At 39.1% G+C, this 26,808-nt stretch overlaps 2 protein-coding genes across 2 annotated transcripts in view; one reads left to right on the top strand and one right to left on the bottom strand.

The window, feature by feature from the left end:
* LOC5570851 (ATP-binding cassette sub-family G member 4) lies at positions 1-26,090 on the top strand. The gene is made up of 5 exons (XM_001653309.2): positions 1-423; positions 488-1,062; positions 24,935-25,179; positions 25,243-25,411; positions 25,468-26,090. Exons 1-5 carry the CDS (start codon positions 194-196, stop codon positions 26,067-26,069), a joined length of 1,821 nt encoding a protein of 606 aa, XP_001653359.2. The 5' UTR covers positions 1-193; the 3' UTR covers positions 26,070-26,090.
* LOC5570863 (ATP-binding cassette sub-family G member 4) overlaps positions 26,086-26,808 on the bottom strand; it is an 83,560-nt gene continuing 82,837 nt past the window's right edge. The window contains exon 7 of the mRNA XM_021848099.1: positions 26,086-26,808. Coding sequence (XP_021703791.1) covers positions 26,464-26,808 — 345 coding nt within the window. The 3' untranslated portion in view covers positions 26,086-26,463.

The following is a 26,808-nucleotide window of genomic DNA, read 5'->3' as shown; positions in this document are numbered from 1 at the left end:
GCGACTGTCGATAAAGCGATCGCAACTCGATAGGTTGCTAGAAAAGGGAAAATCGCGATCCAAGTTGTTGCGTCCAGTGAAGGCCTTAGAGGCGCGTTAGGAAAAACCACTCGGCTAGTAGCTTGAGTGAGTTGGATGTGGTTGCAAGTGCAGCGCAAAGTTAGAAGTTAGTTTCGAACTTACATGGAAGTGAATGATGGCGAGCGTCGTTGAGATGGAGGATGTTGCTGCGCAGCGGAAGCTGTTGGACCACATGGTGCTCGAGTTTAGGAATATTTCCTACAAAGGGGTGGTGAAAGGTGACAAACGTAAAACTATTCTGGAGAATGTTTCCGGCAGGTTCTCACCTGGAAGGCTTGTGGCTATTCTTGGACCCTCCGGTGCTGGGAAATCCTCCTTGTTAAACATTCTATCCGGATTCAAGTGAGTACAAATTTTTGTCTGCAGTTGAATAAGATAATTCAAGCTTGCATCCTAATCTTCTCAGAAAAAATGGGGTCATCGGATCGGTAACAATAAACGGCGAAACGATGAGCGACGAATCGTTTCGAAACAAATGCGTCTACATCTCCCAGGACTACGACCTGATGGATCACCTGACAGTGAGAGAAATCATGGACTACGCTGCAGAGTTGAAAATGCCCATCTCCAGCTCTCGAATGGTGCGAATCAAGAAAGTGAACGACATCCTGGACATTCTCGGCCTGCATCAAAGCATGTCCACCCTAGTGAAGAACTTGTCCGGAGGGGAAAAGAAACGACTATCGATCGGTATGGAATTGATTACAAATCCGCCAATTATCCTACTGGACGAACCGACCAGTGGATTGGACAGCGTCTCGGCAATGCAATTAGTGACTTACATCAAAACCCTGGCGCAGGAAGGGCGCACGATTGTCAGTGTGATTCACCAACCGGCTTCCAGTTTGTTTCAACTGTTCGACGATGTGTTTCTGCTGTCGGACGGAAAGTGCATCTACAGTGGACCGATTCGCGATCTTGTGGCCAGTTTGGCCGAAGCCGGGTTCCACTGTCCGAAGTATTATAATCGAGCGGATTTCGGTAAGATTTTGCGTGATTGATAATCGAACTCGTGTGCATTTCGTGTGATGTTTCATCTTAGAATACAATACTACTGATCTGCTTTATCTTCTCACATGGAGTGCATTCATTTTGTTCATATGGGGTAGCGAACTACTAATCGCAAACAAAGTTGTGATAATCTTATAGCGTTTGCTTTTTCCGGCTTCTCCGCATCTCATATGCGAATCGCAAAGCGAAGGGTTTTGAGCTATCAGCAGCCAATTGCACGTTGAATTATTCATTTTGAAGCTGCCAATTTATATTGTTAGAGATATTATCAGTTGTCAGTTTTATGATAAATTGTTTTAGGGCTACCTACTTTATAATTAACGAGAGAACCGGGCTTGGTTACTTATATAGACTTCTGTTTATTCTTCACGCCAACTCGACAAAGGGATTGGCAGCACCCCTTCAGAATTCAATGAAACTTTCTGAGTGTGAAGACTATGTGAAACTAAGATACTGTACATACTTTGTTTTTTCAAAATCGATCTAGACTAACATTTGGAAAGGGTCAAAGTTTTTTTTTTACTTTTTTTATAAACCCGTATAACTTGAAAACGGTAAGACCTACAAAAAAGTGTTGTATGGAGGACTGTCGTGAAATTTCCTGACGTTTTAGAAAAAAAAAAAAAATATTGAAAAAATAAAAACACATTTTCTACACTGAAAAAAAAAAAATTCAAAACTTTAAAGTCGATTTAAAAAAAACGGCCAGATTTTGATCATCCTTAAGCAAAAAGTTTTGTAATTAAATTTACTAAAAGTCGTCCATACATTGCAAATTGGGCATATTTTAGAGAAAAAAGTTTTTCTTACATCGAATTTTTTAAGTCCAAAATGAATTTTTTATTTAATTTTCATTTCGCTTTAAATAGTCTAGTCTGATCATATTTTCCAGTGATAAATGAGTTTTAATCACAAAATAGATAATATTTGTTTTATTGGGAGTAGTTAAAAGAAATAAAACGAAATTATACAGTTTTTTTGATTAAATTCAATTGATCTCGCACCATACCGCTTATGAGAAAATCAACTCCTTCTAAAAATCCGATGGGTTTTTTTATGGTTGGAAAGATATCACAATAATATTTAATTTCTTATTTGGTCAAAGCGAATCTTAACAGGTGTCTGGAAATATTATGCTTATGAAAAAAGTCGTGGTTTGTTTTTATTTTTATTATTGCTATATATCCTAAAACGTAGTATCTGCCCATGAATATTTACATTATTTTTGGGCTTTACTGAATAAATTGAATATTTTTGGTTCATCCTCTGAATGGGTATACCGTTTGGCTGCAATTTGTGTATCACTAATAGGCATAAAACAATGATATTTATCAATTCCACCAATTCCTCTGACATTATAACATATTGTTCATTAGATTTATAACAGAAATTTAATTTGGTTATACATGTATCAGTTTGTTTCACTGCCCAGTCGAATAGTTCTCGCGGAGTTGCGATTGTGTTTCCATAGTATTTTGCAAGACTTGCTCTTTTTGCCATTCGCTTGAGAGTGCCACCAATAGCGTCACAAGGGCCTTTGCCGTGGGATGTGGCAAAAAGTGCCACTCTGCTTCCAATCCATGTATTTTCTTGAAATTACATAAGCTGGCATTTTATTTTTATAATGAGCTGCAGCTCTATCTGACTTAAAAATAACTTTTGATTTGTTTAACAAAATTTATCAATTTTGAAATAAATAGCTGAACTGCTACTGTGTCATGGGTCTGATATTATAATAAAACTAACATTTTCCAATTTATTATCTTTTTATGGTAAATCTAGAATTGGTGTATCACTGCTTGGGAAGTATTCCTGTGATATCCTTGAGCAGCGTTATAATTTTCAGAAAAGTTGCTAATTACCAGTATTTAACCTTCGTCCTTGACGCTTTTTTGTCTTTTTTGTTTCGTAGAAAAGAAGACTGTTATTTGCAAATAAAATCATGAGTTATGAGCTTATCAACTTTTTTTAGGTAAATAACAATACAAACATATTCATTATATCTTATTCACCTGGCGTTTAAGGCAGGTACGTTTAGTAAGTTTTTTTTCACAACACTTTTTCTAGAAGAGAATTTAATGGGATATGGATAAGGTTGTTACTTTTCAATGTTTACAATACTGTTGTGATACCTTTCGAACCATAAAAATCCGTCGGATTGTTAGACGGAGTTGATTTCCTCATAGGCAGAGGCGAAGTCCATTGATTGCCTTCATTTATAAAACATAATCACTGTATAAATCCGTTTTTTAACTATTCTCAATAAAAAATACAATTTATTTTCTGATTCAAACTCATTTATCACTTGAAAACACGATCATATTTGACAGTTTAAAACAAAATCTTTGAAAAAAAAAAAATCAGTTTTGGACTTAAAAAATTCGAAGAAAAACTTTTTTCTCTAAAATATGCCCAGTTTGCAATGTATGGACGACTTTTAGTAAATTTAATTACGAAACTTTTTGCTTAAGGACGATCAAAATCTGAAATGGCCGTTTTTTTTTTAATCGACTTTAAAGTTTTGAATATTTTTTTTTTTTTCAGTGTAGAAAATGTTTTTATTTTTTCAATATTTTTTTCTCCAACTTCAGGAAATTTCACGACATTCCCCCATACAACACTTTTTTTGTAGGTCTTGCCGTTTTCGAGTTATACGGGTATATAAAAAAAGTGAAAAAAAAACTTTGGAACTTAAAAAATTCGATGTTAGAAAAACTTTTTTCTTTAAAATATGCCCAATTTGCAATGTATTGACGACTTTTAGTAAATTCAATTGCGAAACTTTTTGCTTAAGGATGATCAAAATCTGAAGTGACCGTTTTTTTTTTAAATCGACTTTAAAGTTTTGAATATTTTTTTTTTCAGTGTAGAAAATGTGTTTTTATTTTTTCAATATTTTTCTCTAAAACGTCAGGAAATTTCACGACAGTCCCCAATACACTTTTTTGTAGGTCTTACCGTTTTTGAGTTATACGGGTTTATAAAAAATCCGTCTATTGTACTTTTTTTTTTATTTTTTGATCCTTTCAAATTTCTGTACATCATGCTCTCCATAAGTCGATATTTCTATAACTCGATTTCTACACTAGTCGAGATCTATTTTAAAACCATTATTTTTTGGATAAACTTGGTCTAATTCTTGTTTGAAGGTGAATAAATACATGCAAGTTGTACACACTCAATCTATTCGGTAAAAATAACTGGGTTTTTGAACTACCGAAAAAGTCAGTAAACTAAAAAAATGTCAGAAATCGAAAAACAGAGATTTTTTACTGAAATTTTGCAGAGAGCTTTCATTTTATATCATATATCAAAAAAAAAAATAAATCATGCTTGCTTTTCAATAACGCGTGGCGACAATTTTCATTTTACTGACTTTTTCGGTAGTTCCAAAACCCAGTAAAATTTAACCGACCCCAGTAATTTAATCTAAGTGTGTAATAGAAGTTGAAAAACATGACAATTAAAATAATATGTTGTCAGTTAAATTAACGTGATTTTTGCAGGGTTGCGATGGATCTTCTTCGTGAACAATGATGGACGCATCTTCGCGATCCAACATTCGCCAAAATTCATTTTTCATTTTTGCGTCACGAAGAGCATCGCAAAAAGCGAACGGATGCAACGCCGAAGAAGCAAAATAAACACACCGATAAGTGGTTCGCGAAGCTTTTCCACTCGTAGGATTCATTTATCCACGCGCTGTTCATTCTCGTGATTCATTGCAAGGTTGCTTCTTCTCGTAAAGTCAAGCAAACACTCCACGCTAAGCCAGCTCCACGCAGCGCATGTGTAGAAACTACACAGAATGAGGCAACCAATGCAGAACTGGCTGACTGAGTGAAAATTATGAGTAGGGCGCACTCATTCTGTGAGTTGCCGACGTTTTGGCCTTCGGCTGTCCGGGATCGATGGAAACGGAACTGTCAATGATAACCCGCGTGGCAGCAAACAGTTGGCCGTTGGTAAGATGGGGAGTTTTCTGAGATGTTTTCTAGCGAAAAGCCGGAAGATGGTCGCAAATGCGAAAGTTTTTTCCCCATTTGCTTCCGCTTCGGCTATTCAAATGAAAAAATCTCTGAAAATCTTTAAAATTGGAATGTTTTATTTTTATGTTTTCAGAAGCAAAACAAAAATGGAAACGAATTCCGCATTCCAAGCGTTCCTCCCCTGTGCGCAATTCACTTATTCAGTTTTGTTTACCACCGTTTGCACAAAACTGTGTACAGCCCCTTTGCACAGAATCTGTGCTGCACGAAAAGAGGCCAATTTTGTGCGCTCGGCACTCATTTTTGAGCGGAGCAAGTTTAGCGTGATTGTTGCAAGCCCGCATGAAGATGATCGAAATGAATATTTTCCTGTTCTTCGCGAAGAGCAGGCAGCGTGGATCGTACCGTTCACATTATCGAGCGATGGAAAATCACCCGATGATAGCGTCGGGAGAAACAGCGATCCGAAAATGAAACACGAAAAAATGAAGCGCCCGAACGGTTGTTTGTGTTTATTCGCAGATTCTGTTTTGATGCCTACGAAAATTCATCGTGCCTCGCGTTTCCGATCGTTGTTCAGCAACATTGGATTTTTGTAGCATTTCGAAAATAGTTTTCAAATAACAGTATGTGAAATGCTTTCAAAAAAATAATGCTTCCTTACAGAAATGATAATATATGTATTGCAAATACAGAAGTTTGTTCCATTGGTTTTGTGATTTTTTGTGTCGGAATATTCTATAACTCGATATTTCTACAAGTCGATCGTCCCTTGAATATCGAGCTATGGAGAGTCGACTGCATTTTCAAAGACTTTACTATACTAACGTTATAAACACAAAGCATGTAAAATAAGTGTACAATCATTATTATTTCTTGAATATGTAACGATATCTAAACATATTTTGTATTGAATTTTGATTTGGGTGTGGTACCGTAAATTCGGGTGTAATTGATCAGTAGGGTGAAATTGATCACCGTGTCACGCGATTTTATTTCTTACTAATAATGCACCAAGCTCATTGCAACCTATAGTAAATGAACATTGTTTGTCTTAAATAATGTCTAACTGTGTATTATGAAGCTTTTTGTGCCACAGAATGTTTATTTCTATGAAATTTATTTAAAATTCTAGAATCAAGTTTAGTGTGGAATTGATCATCATCTATAAACTTCTAGTTCTAAACAAGGATTTGGACATGGTGTAAACCTGAAAGTTTGTGAGGATGCTAACAATTTATCTCTTACCAATTTGCTCGTTTTGTTGAAAAATTCAATTTTTTACAACAAAGTAGGGAAATCCTTTGGAAATTGCCTACATTCAGGCGTTTTTCGCGGTATTCTTGAAAATTAATTATTCATCATCTCCATAAATATTGTCTCGTTAAGAATTTGGCAAGCATATTTGGATTCAGGAGCATTGGCGTAGCTAGGATTTTTTCCTGGAGGGGGCCTAGGGGGGGCCTAGAAAATTCTTGATTTACCGAAGTAATAATCATGATTTTCGCTAATTTCGTAGTTTGCAAAAATTTGCGTTGATTTTATCTGTTTGTGTTTTTGTCTTATATCAGCTATTATCTCTGAATATCAGTAATGCTTGTAAATTACAATTTTCATTACGGAAAATTCGACACGAGTGGCACTCGTATGGTAAAGTGTCCTAAATAAATATTAAAAATAATAATAATAACAATTACGGAAAATATCAATTCTTTGTCTAATCCAGTAAAAAAATCCTTCAAGATTTTTTCCAAAGAACTCACGAAGAATATTCCTTTGAAGTTCTTACACAAACTTTTCAAGTATAGGGGATCTTTTCATGAACTATTTCCGTACTTTTCCCGTGCAAGAACGCCTTTACCAGTTTTCACTCAGTTTTTGCTGGGACTCCCACGGAATAAGTAGTTATTAATAAACAGATTTTTCCCGGAGTTTCTTTAGGCTTAATAATCTGGAATTTTTCGAAGAAACTGTATGAAATTGCTCAAAAGAAGACATCAGAATTTTAAACATTTTTCCATGAAGCTAAACTACGTACTTATCACACATAAATTTTCATTGTTGAAAATATCATTAAGTTGTTCATTAATAATGTATTAAGGATTTTCTGGAAATACTTAGGAATTCTCCAAGAAATATTACAATAAATATTACCCAGATTGTGTTCAAAAATCTCTCTGAAATTCTTAAAGTCAGGGTGTCGACTACCTGAAAAAAACCTGGAAAGTCAGGAAATGTCAGGGAATCCAATTTTTGACCTGGAAAGTCAGGGAATTTCACTACAGGTCAGGGAAAATTATCTATCAATACTATACTACAACATCAAACGAGTTGATTATCTGCAAATTATTGAATACGATAAATTTGTTGGACGAAATGGGTAATCAATCTTAGCTATTAACCATTGACAAAGCGCTGTTATGTATGGGAAAGTAAACTATATTTTACTATCTATAAAAAAATCCTCGGAATTTCGAATTTTGAAAATGTGATGAATAAGATTCCAAGCGCTACTTTAAGATTTTCATTAGGAGCTTTCCTATACTGATGTTTAGAATCGCAGAATGAACACAAAAAATTCCCCAGATATTCTGGAGATTCTTCTGAAATTCTCTTTAGGTATTCAATCTGCGATTCTTTGCAATTTTTATGTCTGGATCATCTCCGTATCATAAATTTAATTTTATTGACAATTTCATCGGCCTTTTCCGGTGAAATGAAAATTGTAACATTTACCGAATTCTTGTGAGTCGAAATTTTAGTGCTTTTCCCCTGCTCCAAGATTTTTAAGAATCCAGAAATTCTCTAAATAGAATTTCTGCTATGATAGATTGACATTTTGTGAGATTTCCTAAAGATACTCTTAGAAGAATCGATTATTGAATTCTAGGAGCAGTTCCTCACAGCATTGCTGGAGGCACGACAAGTTTTTATTAGAACAATAATAAATCCCTGAATGATTTTTTAAAGCATCTTTAGATGAATTCTTCGGGGAAGAAAACCAAGGCATAATTCATATGGAAAGCCCAAAATTTTTATTAAAATAAATAAATTGTAACAAATCTTCGCGAAGAATTATTCGAAGTACCTATTCGAAAAAAAAATGAATTCATTTTGAGTGAAAAAAAATTGAGACTCTTGAAATAATCTTCGTAAGTATTCTTGAAGAAATATTCGCATTAGTTTATGGAGGAATAATAGTTTCTTATAATAAACAAATACATGTAGAGAAAAAAATTGAGAATTTGAAATCTTGAAGATTTTAACTGAGTATGATTAGTAAGTAGATGATTTTCTGGGTATCTACTCAGGTTTCACTATTTATTGTTTCATACGAATCTTTAAGCTTTGAAAGAAAACACTCAAGTGATCAGTTTAATAATAATAGCTTTAAAACACGCTCTAGAAAATTATCTAACAGTTGTATTCGAGTAAAGTGATCTATCAAATCTATCTGCATTTTTTCAAAGAAAATTGTCTAAGTGTTTCTTTAGATTTATCTAAAAATCAATTTGATAATAATCCCCGAATTCCTTACCCATATTTTTTTCAATTCAATCATTTCAAAGCTTTTAGTGGAATGGGTTCAGCTATTCTTTCATAAACTCTTCCGTGCAAATATCCAAAAAAATTTCGAGAAATTTGTTCAGAGATTTCTTTTTTTTATTATTAAAGTTCAAATTGAATTTGGAAAAATATTGAACTCTTATCGGGAAACTCAAGAATTAATCGTAGAATTTTTGGAACTTTCTGACGTCCTGACGATGTTACTCACAGAAAAAGCTTTGGCGTTTTTTGTAGGATTAACTACAAAAAATCTTGGTAATTTTTATCGTCTTTATAATAGACAATGGTTTATCTTAAAACAGATGGAATTTTTATGAAGGTGTTTGTATCTTACATTTTAGAAAATGTTTCGCATGAACTCCGAAGCTTTAATATGGCAGATTAATCTTAAAACTTTTAACTATTGTGGTAGAACTGTAAAAGATGAAGGTGAAAATATTGGCGGTTTTATCAAGAACTCTGCTAAAAATGTTTTATAACAAAATTCATAATTTAAAACTCTGAGTAAATTTTTGCATAGCTTTGAAAATTCGTTGAGGAATTCCTGATGGATTTTCAGACTTCAGGAGCCATACGTATAAAAATTCTGATAATTTTTAAAACTCCTGGAATTCATTTTTCTCCTTTAGATTCTTTAAAATGTTGCTTTTTGGAGTACGATTTTTTGTACGAAGGTGCCTAAGAATACGTCATGTGAAGGAGGGAGAAACAACAAAATGTTATATCAGATCGAAACAACCAAAGATAAGTGATTCTCTATATTTTTTCTCTAGAGGTGAATCATTGGGCTGGATAAATAAACAATGAACTTTAGGATAATTGAAATCGCTCAAATCATATTAAAAAAATAAATAACAAATTTCTCAAGGAGCTCCATCAGAATCTTCATAATTAAGCCAAAAAGCCTCTAGGAATTCCGCCTTGAAAATGTACAAGAATTCAATTCCAGAATATATATTTTTTGCAGAATTTATAAAACCATTTCTAAAACATTGTTTTAAAGAAGATTTTCACAAATTTCTTCATGAATTTCTTAATTAATCCCTGCCCAGTTATTTTGCTAAATTGCTAATTTCGGAAGTAAAAATATGCCTGGGATTTTTCAATAAATTTCTTCTGGAGATTAGATGCCAAAAGACATTCCAAAAATACTTTTTGTATATAATTCCTGTAGAATCTGGGGATTTGAAGTAAAATTTACAAAAAAAAAAAACAAAGGAGAATTTTTAACGCAATTTACAATGCATTTTAAAAATATTTCTGAAGGACTTATAGTGAACTTTGCGAAAAAGTTTTGAATAACTTTTTTGGGAAAACTAGGATTATTTACGACTTCGGCACCATTGGACTATTATCGGCAACCAAATTTCAAATGCCAGATACACAGAATTTTTTCTTCAAAACACATCAATGAAAACATTTAGATGTTTCTTTGTTCTGTCAGCTTCTCGTTTACGAGATTGCCGAGACTGGACGAACAATTTCACCATAGATGCCATCAATTCAATTGAACATGCCTCAAAGTGCGACTGATTTGGAGATTTGCCTACAGTTCTTATGGAAAATCTGTCGAAGAGAATATTTAAGGCTGCCGACATTAGTCACACGGATATTGGTTGTTCGAAGCGTCATAAATAAGTTTCCTAGAAGGTTTTAACAAGTCTATCGGTGTGAATTGATTGAGAGGATTGATGGTCGAGAATTTCTTTGCCGAGACCTTTTGATCAATGAATTTCTTTAAAAAAATCTTATGGGGACAATCATCATCACCGGACACCTCGATCAGGGCACCCTCCAAGAACACAGGAAATCGTAATTCAGTTAAAAGGCTACACCATGCTACAGTATTTGAAATAGTATGGTTTTCCCTACTCAGAAAATTCGAATTTAAGGAACCGATTTTCTTGGATACTGACGCTTTTTAGTATCACAGTATTTTGAAACGGAGATGTCGACCGACAGCAGGACGATTAATTTTTTGATGGTCGCACAATTCAGCGAATTCAGAACAAAATAAAAGAACGCAACTACTGAAGAATGTTTATCAATAGATTCAGAAGATTTTACTTCACTTTAGAATTATGTAAACATTTTTTGTTTCATATATATTTTCATTCAAAATTCTGGAGGGGGCCTGGAAGATTCTGGGGGGGGGGGGGGAGGGGCTGCTGGCCCCCTGGCCCCCTCTGTTCCTACGCCAATGTTCAGGAGGCTCAAATTAAGTATGTAAAGTTGATTTGGAAACTAACAATAATAACAATGATAAGTGATCAATTTCACCCCGAAATGGGATTCCCCGATTTTTAATTTTAGACCAGATTTTTGGCACTAACATCACATTTGTTAAAAAATTTCGGTGCATGAGCCAATGAGGTTCACCATCGTACTTGTTTTCCTGCATTTAGTTTTATGATATTGATAACATTTTAGAAAGCATACCAAAAAAACAGTGAAAAATGATCAATTTCATCCGAAATTACGGTAGGGTAAGTGTTCCCTTAGTTGTGGGTGTTCCTATAGTTGCGGTAGTGTCGTTTTCGCTGATTTTATTACATTAGTCACAGAACTGACACTGCCAATCGACGTATTGGCTTGTTGATATACGGAATAGTTGAAAAGAGCGTTCAAATTGTTTCAAAACTGATGAAGTATCACTAAAATTGCTAAGCTTTTTCTTAATTGTACCAATAGTTGCGGTAAAGTGTTCCTATAGTGGAGGGTCCCATAAGAAAACAACGGATACCGCAACTATAGGAACACAAATTAAAAATATTCCGCAACTAAAGGAACAGTGTACCAATAGTGGAGGTATTATTTTTCACTGACATGCCGTGGATTACTGCGATGAAATCATTTTTCTCATCAAGTCAATAGCCGTTACTTCCCGTTACAACATTAACATGTACATTAATAGAATTTCCTGAATTTTGGCGGTTAAATGAAGTTCAATCGTGCTTAGTACCTCCACTATTGGTACATCTACCCTACATGACCAAGTTTCGAATTTTTGTATGAATAAAACAGCACGATGGAGAAGGAGGGTGTAGGAATTGAAGAAAAAAGAAAAGCTCGTGGCTTATGGACAGACTCTGTACAATAAAAATACACGATTATTTTGTTATCTTTTTGACTAATAACAATGATATAAAGAGATCATAAAGAGATATTTTTATATAAATGGAACAGAAAAATGCTCTCAGCATATTCAGACAGACTTCAGAGACATTACAAAACAGTGTTCATTATTTCTTATATTCATTGGATACCTCTACCTCTTACCACGATAGCTATAGCCTTGCGTCAAGCTATTATTGTTGTCCCGAAGGATTAGAGTTCCAAAATCCTCTTCCACTGCGTTCAGCCAGCGTATTCGTAGTCTTTTACGACGTTGCTTTCTTCTTCCTGGCTTCCTGTTGAATATTATTTTTACATTTCCAAAATCAAGTGACCAGCCCACTGAAGTCTGCCGTATTTCATACTCAATATAAGTCGTAATTCATACGTCCGCGTCACATACAATTTTCTAGTTTCCCACATAGTTCTAACAGCAGCAGTTAACGCTCGTAACCAGGTCGAAGACTTCTGCTTCTTTCAACCTCCATGCTTGGAGAACGTGATACTACCGATGGAGAACCACAGGAAGTATCACGTATTAAAAAAGAGCTTATTTTGTTTCCGTTTGTAAGTTGCGAGACCTAAGCTGGTTACGCAATTCGTAGAAGGTCATTTTTGCAGCCGCAACTCGTTTTTGCGCATCAAAGGGAACGTATTTCGCGAATGTGACAAGTGATCCAAGACAAACAAACTCTCAATAACTTCAAATCCATTCCTATCCAACACTTCTTAGGAACCAACACCACAAGACCTCTATCTCTATCAATCGTGTAATTGATAACGATAGAATTAATGGTCAACCCTATCTTCGCTGTCTCTCACTTCGAAGGCGCGAATGTTTCCCCAATTACTATGCGATCGATTTCAATTAGGTCGTCCGGTAGACTAAGAGCATACGCAATGTTAGTCCCAAACGAAGTTGCCTAAATTGTTTCGCCGGGAAACCATGTTACACACTTAAACGGTTTCGCCGAGAACCCAACAGCTGATATCTCGGTAATAATTTGACGATTCTCGGTAAAACTTTTACCGAGATCTCGGTAAACTTTTACCGAATCTCGGTAACGTTCGCCGAGATCTCGGCAAAAAATTCGGATTGCCGAAATCTCGGTAAAATAAGTACCGAGATTCGGCGTTAAAATTTACCGAGCTCTCAGCTGTTGAGTTCTCGGCGAAAAATTTTACTGAGGTCGGTGAAATAATTTAAGTTTGTAAGACATTATCTACTCTAGCTCATTTATCTTTATTCAATCGTACGAATCGTCTTGAAATCAATTGTTAGATGAAGAGTCTGCCCAGATAGCCGTAGCGGTAAACGCGCAGCTATTCAGCAAGACCATGCTGAGGGTCGTGGGTTCGAATCCCACCGGTCGAGGATCTTTTCGTAAAGGAAATTTTCTCGACTTCCCAGGGCATAGAGTATCTTCGTACCTGCCACACGATATACGCATGCAAAAATGGTCATTGGCATAGTAAGCTCTCAGTTAATAACTGTGGAAGTGCTCATAAGAACACTAAGCTGAGAAGCAGGCTCTGTCCCAGTGGGGACGTTTCGCCAGAAAGAAAGAAAGAATGAAGAGTCTGCAAGTTATAATCCCGGAATTCATCTAAGATCATCCCAAGCTAACATCTGGTTCGAAAACAAGTCTGGTATTCACAAACTAAAGACTCCTCGAGCGGTCTCTGAACATCCGGTCGTACGCCGGTAATCATCGGTGGAGGCTTCAATGCTTGGGCCGTGGAGTGAAGTAGCAGACTGATCATCGCAAGAGAGGGTACAGTTTGCTGGAAGCTTTGGCGAAGCTCGATGTAAGGCTGTGTAATGCACCCCACAGACGCTCAGACGGTTTGACCAACATTGACTCCGCCCCCAGGTTGATGCTCATGTTGGTGCTATGTTTGACCGTGTGTGATGCTGTTTGACGAACCAATTTGACAGTTTGTGAAACCAATTTGACGGTTGACGAATCGATCGGCCAAAATCAAACGAGTTTGATTTTGCTCAAACCACCGGTGGGCGGATCCAAATGTTCGACGAACCGATCGTACCGTCTGTAGGGATGTTGCACGAACACCAACGTCATCATGTCAAATTGAAGCTTCGACGTCCCATGAACTTTCTATGCAGATGGGTGGAAAATCAAAATGCGTGAATTTACGCAGCCGCGGTGCCATACTATCTCCAACTATCTCTAACCGTTTTCTTTAGCAAATTCACCAATGATTCTTTAATTATTCCTCAATCAATTTCTCCAGAAATAACTCCAGAGCAGTTTCACCTGTGATTCAAAAAATCCATCCATGGATTGTACCTGGATTTGTACTACAGGGATTCCATCAGGAAAACCAGAAATTTCTTCAGGTCATGCTCTTGTAATATCTTTAGGAATTCTTCCAAATCTCCTTCATAATTCTACCAGGTGTTCTTCTAGAAATTTAATCAACATTTTGTCCAGTGATTTAACAAGAAATTCATGTGAAAATTCTTTTATAAATTCCTTCCGAAAGTTCACCTGGAATTCCTCATGAGATTTTATCAGGAGTTCCTACAGAGATTCCATCAGTGATTCCTCTGAGAATCAGGAGTTCTTCTTCTTCTTGGCGCTACGTCCTCACTGGGACAGAGCCTGCTTCTCAACTTCAATGGGCATTTCCACAGTTTTTAACTGAGAGCTTTCTTTGCCAAAGTCGCATTCATATATCGTGTGGCAGGTACGATGATACTCTATGCCCAAGGAAGTCAAGGAAATTTCCATTACGAAAAGATCCTGGACCGACCGGAAATTTAAACCAGAAACCTTCAGCAAGGTTTTCCTTTGTAGTCGCGGACTCTAATTACTCGGCTAAGGAAGGCCTCTAGAATCAGGAGTTAGTCTAGGGAATTAAACACGATTTCATCCAGGCATTCCATCAGGAGAACTTCCAAAGATTCAATCATAAATTTCACGAAGGTTTCATTCAGCAGTACCTTCAGGGCTTTTATCAGGACTAGCTCTAGAGATTCCATCGGCTTTCCGTCGTTGATCTAAGGAATTCAACAGAAATTCTTCCAATGATTCCATCCAGTGTTCCTTCAAGAATATCTTTACAAATTCTTCCAGGAATTCCTTCAGGAGTTCCCCCAGGGATTTCATCAGGAGCTCCTGTAGGGATTCTATCGGGAGTATCTTTAGGGCTCCTGGAGACTTCCCAGTTAATCACGTATCGTATAAGAATGTGCATCCAAAATCACATATTCATGCGTCCAAAATCAGAATTGCACAAGATGCCATATTAAGCGTTATCAATGTCAATACAAGTTGTATATAAATTCCTAATACGATTCATAAACAACAACGTTGACAACAAAACATGTCGTAAATAGTGCAACATAGAATCACGTTATGTTATATAAACTGACAGATCATATATCAATCCAGTTAGCATCGTATGAAATCGCAATAACTTAGCAAAAATTGCCACCCAAACTTTGTCTATCTGCTGACGATAGGCCTCAAAGAACAACAAAGTATGTGTCGCTGTACATGAAACATGTATTAACATTGGCAAATAATCACTCATCGGATAAGTAACCCTTGATGGTACCGTGGTAAGGTGCACTATTCCTGATCCAGAGTTCCCGTGTTCGAGACTCGCGGGAGCATTTTTTTCTTTTCATCCAAATTTTGTGGCATCGTATATCTGATCGCAGAAAGTCCGAAAAAGTCGTGCCAAGTACGCATATAGCCTCCGCTTTGGTAGGTATATAGCCTTTTCGTGCATTCTATACGATTGAATTGATTCATATAGAATGATGTATAGCAAAAGTTATACCAACTAAAATGTTGACTGGGTTCATCAGGTGTTCCTCCAGGGATTCCATCAAGAGTTCCTTCTGAAATTTCATCCGGAATTCTTCAAGAGATTAAATCAGATGTTCCTCGAGGAATCCCATCAATGTTTCTTCTAGAAATATTATCAGGAGTACCTCTAGGGATTCTATCAGGAGTTCTATCTGGAAACTTATCAGGAATTCTTCCAGGTATTTTATCAGGAGTTCCTAAAAGGATTCCATCAGGAGTCCCTTCAATGATTAGGAGTTCCTTCAAGAATATATATAGATAGGAGTTCTTCCAAGGATTCCATCAGGAGTTCCTTTAGGGATACTATCTGGAATACCTTTATGGCTTCCATTAGAGTTCTTCTGGGGATTGCATCAGGAGTTCCTCCAGCGTTCTTTCAGAGATTCCACTTGAATTGCCTCCAAAGATTCAATCAGGATTTCCTCCAGAGATCATATCATATCATTCTTCTAGGGATTCTTACAGGAGTTCCATCAGAAATTCCTCCAAGGATTCCATCAGGAGTTCCTTCAGCGATAGCAACTGGAACTTCTCCACGGATTCCACCAGGAATACCTCTAGCAATTCCATTAGAAGTTTTTCCAGCGATTCCATCAGCAGTTCCTTCAGAGATTTCACCTCGAATTCCTTCCAGAGATTCTATCAGGGGTTTCTCTAGAGATTCCATCACTAGTTATTCTATGAATTTCATCAGAAATTCCTCCATTGATTCCATCAGGAGCTCCTTCAACAATATATTAAGGATTTCCTCCAATGATTTCATCAGTAGTTCCTCCAGAGATGCCATAAAGATTTTTTTTTTAGATTTCACCCGAAATTCCTCAAGAGATTCTATCAGGAGTTCCTTCAAGAAACTTATCAGGAATTCCTCCATGAGGAGTTCATCTAGAGATTTCATCGGAACTTTATCAGGAGTTCCTCCAACAATATATTTATATTCCTCCAAGCATTCCATCAGGAGTTCCTCCAGGGATTCTATCAGGAATTTCAATAGGGATACCATTAGAGTTCTTCTGAGGATTTCATCAGGAGTTCCTCCAGAAAATCCCCCAAGAGATCCTCCAGAGATTCCAGCTAGCATTTCTTCCGAGTCCTACCTCCAGAGTTTATATCAGGAAGTCACCCAAGAATTCCATCAGGATCTTCTAGGGATATTAAAAGGAATTTCTCTAGGCACTCTATCAGGAGTTCCATTAGGAATTTTATCAGGAATTCCACCAGGGATTTCATCAGGAGTTCTTGTAGTGATTCCATAGGGAATTCTTCAAGGGATTTCATCAGGAGTTCCTCCAATGATATCACCTGGAGTTCCTGCAAGAATATATATTTAGGAGTTCCTACAAGGGTTCCATTAGGAGTTCCTCCGGATTCCGTCAGGAATTCCTTCAGGAATCATCATTGAATTGTTCAGAAATTTTAACAGGATTTCCCTTAGAGATTCCATCAGGAGTTCCTCTAGAGATTGTATCAGAAGTTTCTTCAGAGATTTCACTTGGATCCTCGAGGGATTGCATCAAAAGTTTCTTCCAGGGAGAACATTAGGATCTCTTCTGGGAATTACATCAGGAGTTCTTCTGGGAATTTCAAGAAGAGTTCCTTCATGGGTTTCATAAGCATTTTCTTTAGAAATTCCACCTGGAATTCCTTCTGGGATTCTATCAAGAGTTTCTATAGGGATTCCATCAGGAGTTCCCCTGAGTCTTTCAATAGGAGTTCCCAAGGATTCCATAAGGAGTTTTTCTAAGGACTTCATCAGGAGTTCCTCTAGGGTTTACTTTAGGAGTTCCTTCAGAGATTCCACTTCGATTTTTTCCAGGAATTCTATCAAGAGTTTCTCTAATGATTCTATTTGGAATTACTCAAGGGATTACATCACAATTTTTTTCCAAGGATTCCATCTGAAGGAGTTCTTCAATCGATTTCTTTGGGGATTTCTGCAGGGATTCCATCGGAAGTTCTTTCATGGATTCCATTAGAAAAACTTCTAAGACTTTATAATAAATCGTCTTGGGATTCCATCAGAAGTTCTGTCAGAGATTCTATCAGGAATTCTTCTAAAGGTTCCTTCAGGAATCCCTCTAGGGTTATTTTGGGTTAATTTTATTATGAAATCTGTTTGGAATTTATTAGGAGATACTACCCGAACTTCTAGAGAATACTTCAAGAGATTCATCCAAGAACTCTTCAAGGTAGTCCTCCTGGAATTCCTTAAGGGATTTCTCCCGGAATCAGTCAAGGGATACCTCCCAAAATTTCTTAAGGAATCAATCCTTAAGGAATTCCTCCTGCAAAATCTCCAACGATTCTCGAAGATTATCAGGATTTGCTCCAGGGATGTTATCAGAAATTTCTTATAAGTTTTCCATTACCGGCATCACTCAAGAGATTACTTCCGGAATTTCTCAAAAGATTCCTAGCGGAATTCATCAAGGGGCTCCTCCCGGATTTCCTTAAGGAATCAATCCCGGATTCCCCCGGATTTTTCAAAGAATTTCTCGTGGAACAACTCCAGGGATTCTTGGGGGTTTTCAGGAACCCTCCAGTCATATTACCACAAATTTATTATAATAGTTTTACCTATAATTTGGGAATCTACCACTATATTTCCAGTGACTCCATCCGAAATTCCTCCTGGGATTTAAAACAGGAATTCCTTCAGGAGTTCCTCTGGGAGGTTCCTTCGTGGATGCCACCAAGATGAACTCCAATTATCCAATAACGAATTTCCTATGCGATTTGACCACAATTTCCTAAAAAGATTCCACTAGTAATTCCTTCAGATACTTCAACAGTATTTTCCCTAATTATATCATCTGTAATTTTTTGCGAGAGAAGTTTTTTAAGGATTTTCACAAGGAGCTCTTCTAGCGATAACACTGGGAATATCACCAGAGTTTCGCTAGAATTACCACCAGAAAAATCTACCAGAGTTTCGCCAGAAGTTCAACCATAAAATACTTCAAAGGTGTTACTAGGATTGTGCTTCAGGATTATCATAAATTCCTCCAGGGAGTTAACTGGTATTTACTTCAGAGTTTCAAACAACACATTTCTCTAAATACCTCAGGATGAATCCCTAAACTTGATATAAAAGATTTTTTTTTCATTTCTGAGATAAAAATCTATGGAGATATATTTTTAGAAATTCTTGGAGGTATCACCAAAGAAATCAATAGATTAATTCCTAGAGAGTTTCCTGGAGAGATTCCGTAGTATATTTCTGGAAGAACTTTCGAAGCAATCCTCGAAGGAGTTTCTGAAAGATTCTCTAAGGTAATTCCTGGTAGATTCCTTGGAAAAAATACTTCAAAAAATACTGGATGGAGTTGATGGATAAATTCCTTTAGGAATCCTCGGAGAAACTTATATTAGATTATTGAAGTAATTCCTGCAGAAATCCCAGGACGAATGCCTCTTAGGAACCCTTCAGAGATACAAGGAAGAATCTTTGGAGGAAACACTGGTGGAGTTTATAAAAGAAGTTATTGAAGATTCTCTAGAGGAATACCGAAGGATAACCTGGGGGATCCTTTCAAAAAATTACAAGTGGAATCTCTAAAGGAATTCCTGCTGATCAAGTTTTGATGATTTTTTTGCAGTATTTCTCCAGAAATCTTTGAAGGCTTTCTGATGGAATTCTTGGAGTAATTGTTGGTGGAATCCTTGGAGGAACCTGATGAATCCTTGGATAAATTGTGGGTAGTATCTGTATGGAAATGCTTGAAGTGGGCTTCGTGGCCGTGCGGTTAGTGTTACCAAGCATTTAGCCGCATCGTGTCAGTCCGGAAAACTTTTCGCCAGGAAAGTATTTCGATTGTGCCACTGGGCATTGCATGCTGTCCGTTGTCTAGTGTGGTGCTTCCTTCAAAGGGAAAATCGTCCACTGGAAGCATTAACGTGTCGGTGTCTTTATAAAAGTTTCGCAGGAGGAATTCTTAAATGAATCTTTGGAGGATTTTTTGGTGGAATTCTTGAAGGAAGCTTGGATGAACCACAGGAGAAATCCCTTGGGAAGTATTTGTATAGATCCTTGGAGATGTCTGTTGAAAATTTGCTAGAAAGAATCGCTGAAGAAATTCTTGGTGGATTTTCTGATGTAACTCCTTGATGAATTTGAGGAGGAGGAGTCCTAGGAGCAAGCCCTTAAAAAAGTCCTGGTGAAATCCTTGGGGGAATTTCTGATGATGATTTTTTTTTTTTGAGAAACCCCTTGAGAAGTATCTGAAAGAGTTCGTGATGTGATCCTTGGAACTAACTTCTAGAGAAATTTCTGAAGGAAACTTTGAAAAAATGTTCAAATTGTTGAATAACAATCTGGAGGAATTCTAGGAGGCAGCCTTGGAGATAGCCCTGTAGAATTTCCTTGGGATTTTTTTGGACAGATCTTTGAAGGAATCAGTGGTTGAAATCCACAATAATTTGTAGATGAACCTCTAAAGGAATCCTTGAAAAAATTCCACCTGAAGGTATGCCTAAAAATGTTCCCGGAGGAATTTCTAGTTGAATCTGTGGATAAATTTCTGAAGGAATTATTGATAAAATTCGTGGTAGAATCCCAAGAAGAGCTTTTGGTGGAATCCTTAGAAAAGCTTATGGATTCCTGAAAGAACTTCAAAGCAGAATAACTAGAAGAAACGACTAAAAGATTCTGGATAGAATGTTTGAAAAAACAAATCCCATGGCCATTGCCATATCAATGACTGCACAGAATATTTCCCAAAAGAGACCCGTCATGATTTCTGAGTTTTGCCGGAATACTTCGTACGAATTAGAACTGGAATTCCTCTTAAATATTTATTTCTTCCGGTACTTAAATGTTGAAAGTTCTTTTCTTCTTGACTGTGATTATTGTCAGAAAATAGCGAAAAGATACTTCCTCACAGCCACAGCATTCGAAAAAATAACAATAACATATTCACTAGACTCTCGGCAAGTCCAAAAACATGCGAAGAAATATCGTGTTGCTGCAACCAACCTTGACAATTGGTCAAACGGTTGTATCAACATAAGTCGGTTTGGCTAACTTGGGGGCTGATAAATGTTGGTCAAACCGTCTGAGCGTCTGTGGGCTGCATAACACGATCTTGCTAGCACATTTCGCAAAGACGGTATGGAATCCATCATCGACGTGACGTTTTGCAGCTTGTCGATGATCAACAATATACACTGGAGAGTTGGGGAAAAATACACCCATAGTGACCATGAATTGTTGGCTACAGAAGTTGTGCAGTATGACAGAGGAGCAATGGAGAACGTAGATGGAAGACAAAAGATTTTGACAAGGATCTTTTCGTCGAAGTGCTTCGAGCAGTGAGCGACGCTCCAAACATGGGTGCTATTTGAAGGGTTAGCGATAGCGTGTGACACAACTATGCCGAGAAAACTGGAGCCAAGGAATCAGAAGCGTCTTGCATACATGGAAGAGCGTAATGGGGCGTACTAGTTGGTCAGAGCTCCCTGGAGCAACGCGTATCGAGTAGTGATGGCAATGATCAAGGGCCCACCAACACCAGCTGAAATGTGCCTCGACAATCTGAAGTTTGATAGTGGACGGTTTCTTTGCTACGCATGCTCCCACCCCGTGGCCGCCCACACCGTACGCTGACATAGATGAAGAAAATGCCGGTATCCAAGTTTTTAATATGTACCAAGCTGAAAACGGTTGCGAACGAAACTACCAGTCCAGATAATATCCCTAAAGTTAAGCTAAGGGCAGCAATTTTGGCGTTTCTAGATATATTTAGGACAGCGTTGCAGAAGCGTCTAGCCGAATGTTGCTTCCCAGACATATGAAAGGTGCAGCAGTAGGTGTTGCTGTCAAAACGTAGAAAGCCGCCAGGAGATCCTGCTTCGTAGCACGGTAAATGACTGGGCATGGCGTACCATTGGGACCTCGCGTACCTGCAGAAATAAAATAGGCCTCTTTGTATGGTCTTAGCCTCTTGCCCAGCAACTCCTATCCATACCTCCTCGTGGTACTGGCCGGGGTACGAGTAACTTTAGGAAATATCGGGTAACCAACCCCGGTGGGAACTCTGTTCGTATGCTGGCAGGGAACGGGGGTTTACTTTTGCTTTTGCAAACCTGGAGTGCCTGTACTCCATGTTTGGAGCGGCTCACAACAGCGTCAGGGGCGGCTGATTATCGACCGAGTGCCAGGGCTCTAAGCTAAACTGCGCACTATGGTCCTCCGATCGTTTAGGGGGAATGGTCCTTCGGAAATCAAGGGAGTTGGTGTCAGGCCCTGCAAGCCAGCCGTAAAAAAATCAAGCAATGAATAATCAACGAGAGAATACGAACCGAGACAATCGGCGAAGACAACAGCGACGTGAAGGGACTAGCGTTTGGAAGCTCGGTACGTGGAACTGTAAATCTCCCAACTTCATCGGGAGCAAACGCATACTCGCCGACGTGCTGAAGGGCCGCGGATTCGGCATCGTAGCGTTGCAGGAAGTGTGTTGGAAGGGATCAATGGAGCGAACGTTTAGAGGTTGGTTTTCTGAGGTACGAAAATGCGCGCAGATGAGCTACGGAAATGTGAACGGAAGGAAATAACGATACGCGAGACGGGTTTAGGCTTACAATTTCAACTGAACTTGATGTATTTCATTTCTTCCTTTTATATAAATATCATTTCATATGGAGACAATTACGGTATACAATTCAATAGATGCGACGATTGTCACATTGTAAGGTATTGGAGAGAGAGATTTTTGGGAATTGAAAGGAATCCTTTGGATGAAAGCCACCGCGATCAATTAGGGTAACTTCGCTAAACTTCGTCTCAACAGAGCTGCGGCAACACACACGAACTGGGAACAGCTTTTATAGTGGTGGATGATATGCAGAGGCGCGTGATTGGTGGTGGAGGAATTCAGACCGACTATTGGAAAGTTCTGCGCCCACCGGCTGACGAACGAAAACGGCTTACGACTAATTGATTTTGCCGCCTCCAAGAATATGTCAATTTGTAGCACCTACTTCCAGCAAAGCCTTCCATACCGATACACCTGGAGATCACCACAGCAGACAGAATCGCAAGTCGGCCACGTTCTGATTGATGGTCGGCACTTCTCCGACATTATCGACGTTCAGGATCTATCGTGGCGCAACTCTGACCACTATCTGGCGATGATTAAACTACGCCCAAAACGCTCCGTCGTTAACAGCGTACAGTACCGACGGCCGCCCCGGTACGACCAAGAGCGGCTTAAGCAACCGGATGTCGCAGCTGCATACGCGCAGCACCTCGAGGCTGCATTACCGGAAGAGGGTGAGCTGGATGAAGCCCCTCTTGAGGACTGCTGGAAAACTGCTGGAAACGTCATGTACGTGGGACGGAGTCGACGGAACGATTGGTTCGACGAGGAATGTAGGCAGATTCTGGAGGAGAAGAATGCAGCGTGGGTGGTCATGCTGCAGCAAGGGACCCGGCAAAACGTGGAACGTTATAGACGGAAACGGCATCAGCAGACCCGCCTCTTTTGGGAGAAAAAACGCCGCCTGTAGGAGACGGAGTGTGAGGAAAACAGTTGTGCCAGTCTCAAGAAACGCGTAGGTTCTATCAGAAGCTCAACGCATCCTGCAACGGCTTCGTGCCACGAGCCGAGATGTGCAGGGATATGGATGGGAGCATCTTGACGGACGAGCATGAGGCGATCGAAAGGTGGAAGCAGCACTTCGAGGAGCACCTCCATGGCGCTAAGAGCACAGGCAATGAATGACGGGAGAACGGAGGAAATGCCTTCGTCAGTACTGTGGAGAATGGAACCCAACCAGCCCCCACTTTGAGGGAGCCCAGACAACCAGAAGTCGCATAACAGTTTACGAACTAAGTCGTTTATTTACACAAATTCCATCACACCCGCACTACATGGTGGTTAATATCGTTTGATCGATAAATTTCCTCGCATAAAACGCTATTTTATGAGTTCATAAGTACATTTCGTTTCGTTCCGTATACTCGTACAAAGTAAGTCGGATCAATCCGTAGCAGCTGTCAAATCAACTTTGTTATCATAAATTAAGTCGCATAAGAGTACAGACTAGTTCGCTAGAAAATCTAGACACTCGCATTGCATGCTATGTTTCATCATATAAAATATGCACGTATATCGCCTCCACTTTTGTACGTAGAAGGCCTTTTCGCAACATCTTATACGTGAAACTTTGCGCATATAAGCATCGCATAACGCAATAGGTGATTTCGTTATATGTACATTCTGGTTGTCTGGGAGGTTAAGGATGCCATTCACCAGCTCAAGAACAATAAAGTTGCTGGTAAGGATGGTATCGGAGCTGAACTCGTAAAGATGGGCCTGGAGAGGCTGGCCATTTATCTGCATCGGCTGACAATCAGGCTGGGAATCAGAACAGCTACCGGAGGAGTAGTAGAAGGAAGGTGTAATATGACCCATCTACAAGAAAGGCGACAAGTTAGATTGTGAGAACTTTCGAGCGATCACCATTCTAAATGCGGCCTACAAAGTATTATCCCAGTTCATCTTCCGTCGTATGTCACCTGTAGTAAACGAGTTCGTGGGAAGTTAAAAAGACGATTTCATTGACGGCCGATCGACAACGTATCAGATCTTTACTGTACGGCAAATCCTCCAAAAATGTCGTGAATATCAAGTCCCAATGGATCACATTTTCATCGATTTCGCATACGATAGTATCGACCACGTAGAGCTATGCAAAATCATGGACGAGAAGAGCTTTCCCGGCAAGCTCACGAGACTGATAAGAGCGACAATGAAGGTATGCAAAATTGAGTGAAGGTTTCAGGCGAATACTTCAGTTCGTTTGGATCCCGCCAGACTACGACAAGGTGGTGGACTTTCGTGCCCGTTGTTCAGTATTGCGCTAGAAGGTGCGGAGAGCCGGGCTTAACAGCTGGGGTACGATTTTTACGAGATTTTGTTTGCTTCGCGGGTGATATGGACATTGTCAGTCGGACATTTGAAAAGGTGACAGACCTGTACACCCGCCTGAAACGCGATGCATCGAAAGTTAATCTGGTGGAGAATGCGACCAAAACAAAGTACATGCATGCTGGTGGGGCCGAGTACGATAGGGCTCGCCTAGGTAGCAATGTTACGATAGACGGGGATACGTTCGAGGTGGTCGACAAGTCAGCCGTGAAATACGAAGGCGTGATGAGCATTCAAGCTCCTTAATTATTTTTTACATAAGCAATTCTTCTTTTTCCAAATTGCAGTATCAATGCTCACATTCACGCAATTTTTTATATATGAAGCAATACACTGAAATTGTTGGAGACCGTCAAATGCACTTGTCCTTTACATCATCATTTCTCTTACCACACAGCCCTGGAAATAGCATCCATGTCGAGCTGCCCGGGAATCGAGCTGCTAACCTTAAAGTTCAACAACGGAGATGCCCAGGGGAAGAAATCCATCGGTGACGAAGTTAATTACCGAAACAGCGTTCTTGCTCCGTACCGCAACACTTGCCTAACCAGGAAGTCATCGAAATCACGCTACCCAGTTCCCCAGTGGAAGCAATTCTCCGTCCTGTTGCGACGATCGCTGCGATCCACCGCTAGAGATTTTGTGAGATTTACCACTTTTTCGCCTTGTTATTTTAACATAATTTGATAAACCATCTATTTTCAGTTCTTTGCTCAACTCCGAGTTATTGCTCACATCGTAGTCGGAGTCCTGCTGGGAGTGGTTTTCTACAATACTGGAAAGGATGCGTCCACAATCATGACCAACTCCGCCGGACTGTTTTTCTTCCACATATTCATCTTTTTTGGAAACTCTATGCCGTGTACAGTCACATGTAACTAATGTAAATGCATCATTTAAACTATTCCTAACAATCATTGATCATTTCAGTCCCATCGGAGGCGAAGATCTTCGTCCGAGAACATCTCAACAACTGGTACTCTCTAGAAGCTTACTACCTGGCTAAATTCGTTGCCGACATTCCATTGCAGCTCATCTGCCCAACGCTTTTCGTAGTAATCGGGTACTTCCTGACCGGTCAACCGATGGAACCGATGCGGTTCGGGATGTTCTGGGCCATGTGTCTACTGCTGGGAATCTTTGCTCAAACGGTTGGACTTCTCTCTGGGGCGGCATTCGATTTCCAGATGGCGACGTTCTTCGTGCCCAGTTTGAGTATTCCGGCGATGCTGTTCTCGGGATACTTCATCAAGTCGTACGAGATGCTGGAATTTTTACAACCAGTGTCTTATACGTCGTTCTTCAGATACACGATGCAGGGCTCGTTGCAGGCAATCTACGGGTACAATCGTACGGATTTCCCTTGCTCACAGATCATGTGCTACTACAACAGGCCGACCAAATTTTTGAAGTTCATGGATACCCCGGAAACGGGGTTCGAAATTAATGTTTATGTAATGTTGGGATTCATTGCTCTCTTCCAGGTGGTATTATACATATGTTTAAGAAGACGGTTGAAGATCTTTCAATAAATGTTGAGACTTTCAGTTTAACTCCGCAACTTATTTATTACGCATTCGAATATTTCTTTAAAATTTAAATCATAAGGAATACATCCCCTTACTGTTAACAACGCTAGCTAAATGCAAGACCAACGATAAAATCATCACTCAATCACTTGCCTCACAAACAACTTCTCGATGACTATTCATATTGATATCGATCCCTATCATATGTGATTATTATCTGCTCGTACGACCAATACAACTCTACACAGCTCTAGTAGACGTGGGGAAAAGGAATGTCAACTCGACTTCTTTGTTGGTGTAACTTAATTGAAATGACTATTCTAGTAAAAAAAACCGCTCATAAAACTCTGGCCGGGACGAAATCACAACTCTGCGTCATATCACAAACTCCCCAGGCTCAGCTCTTGTTCTTCAGCCTGTACCGCATCACGTAGAAGGCCGCTACCCGGAAGACGAAAAAGATCACCGCCAGTGCAATCACAGCTTCGACAATGTCCGCGCTCAGCATGTCGATCTCCTTGAGAAACTTCTTTGGCAACACGAAATGGCAGTACGTCTCCTCGCAGTCCAGCTTGGGCCGGTCGAACCCAAAAATGGCCACCGTTGCACCCTGGAGGGCGTACTTGAGAAACGAAATGTGGAACAGCCAGTGCATGACCGGGTGGGCGTCGTTCAGATGGATAAAGAACCCGGAGAATATCAGGAACGGGCAGATGAAGAATGGCCCGAAGATGGCTCCGTT

Source organism: Aedes aegypti, chromosome 2, assembly GCF_002204515.2.
Source record: "Aedes aegypti strain LVP_AGWG chromosome 2, AaegL5.0 Primary Assembly, whole genome shotgun sequence".
In the NCBI taxonomy this organism is placed as follows: Eukaryota; Metazoa; Arthropoda; class Insecta; order Diptera; family Culicidae; genus Aedes; species Aedes aegypti.
Note: the sequence above shows the minus strand (reverse complement) of the source record. Positions and strands in the feature narration are given on the sequence as shown.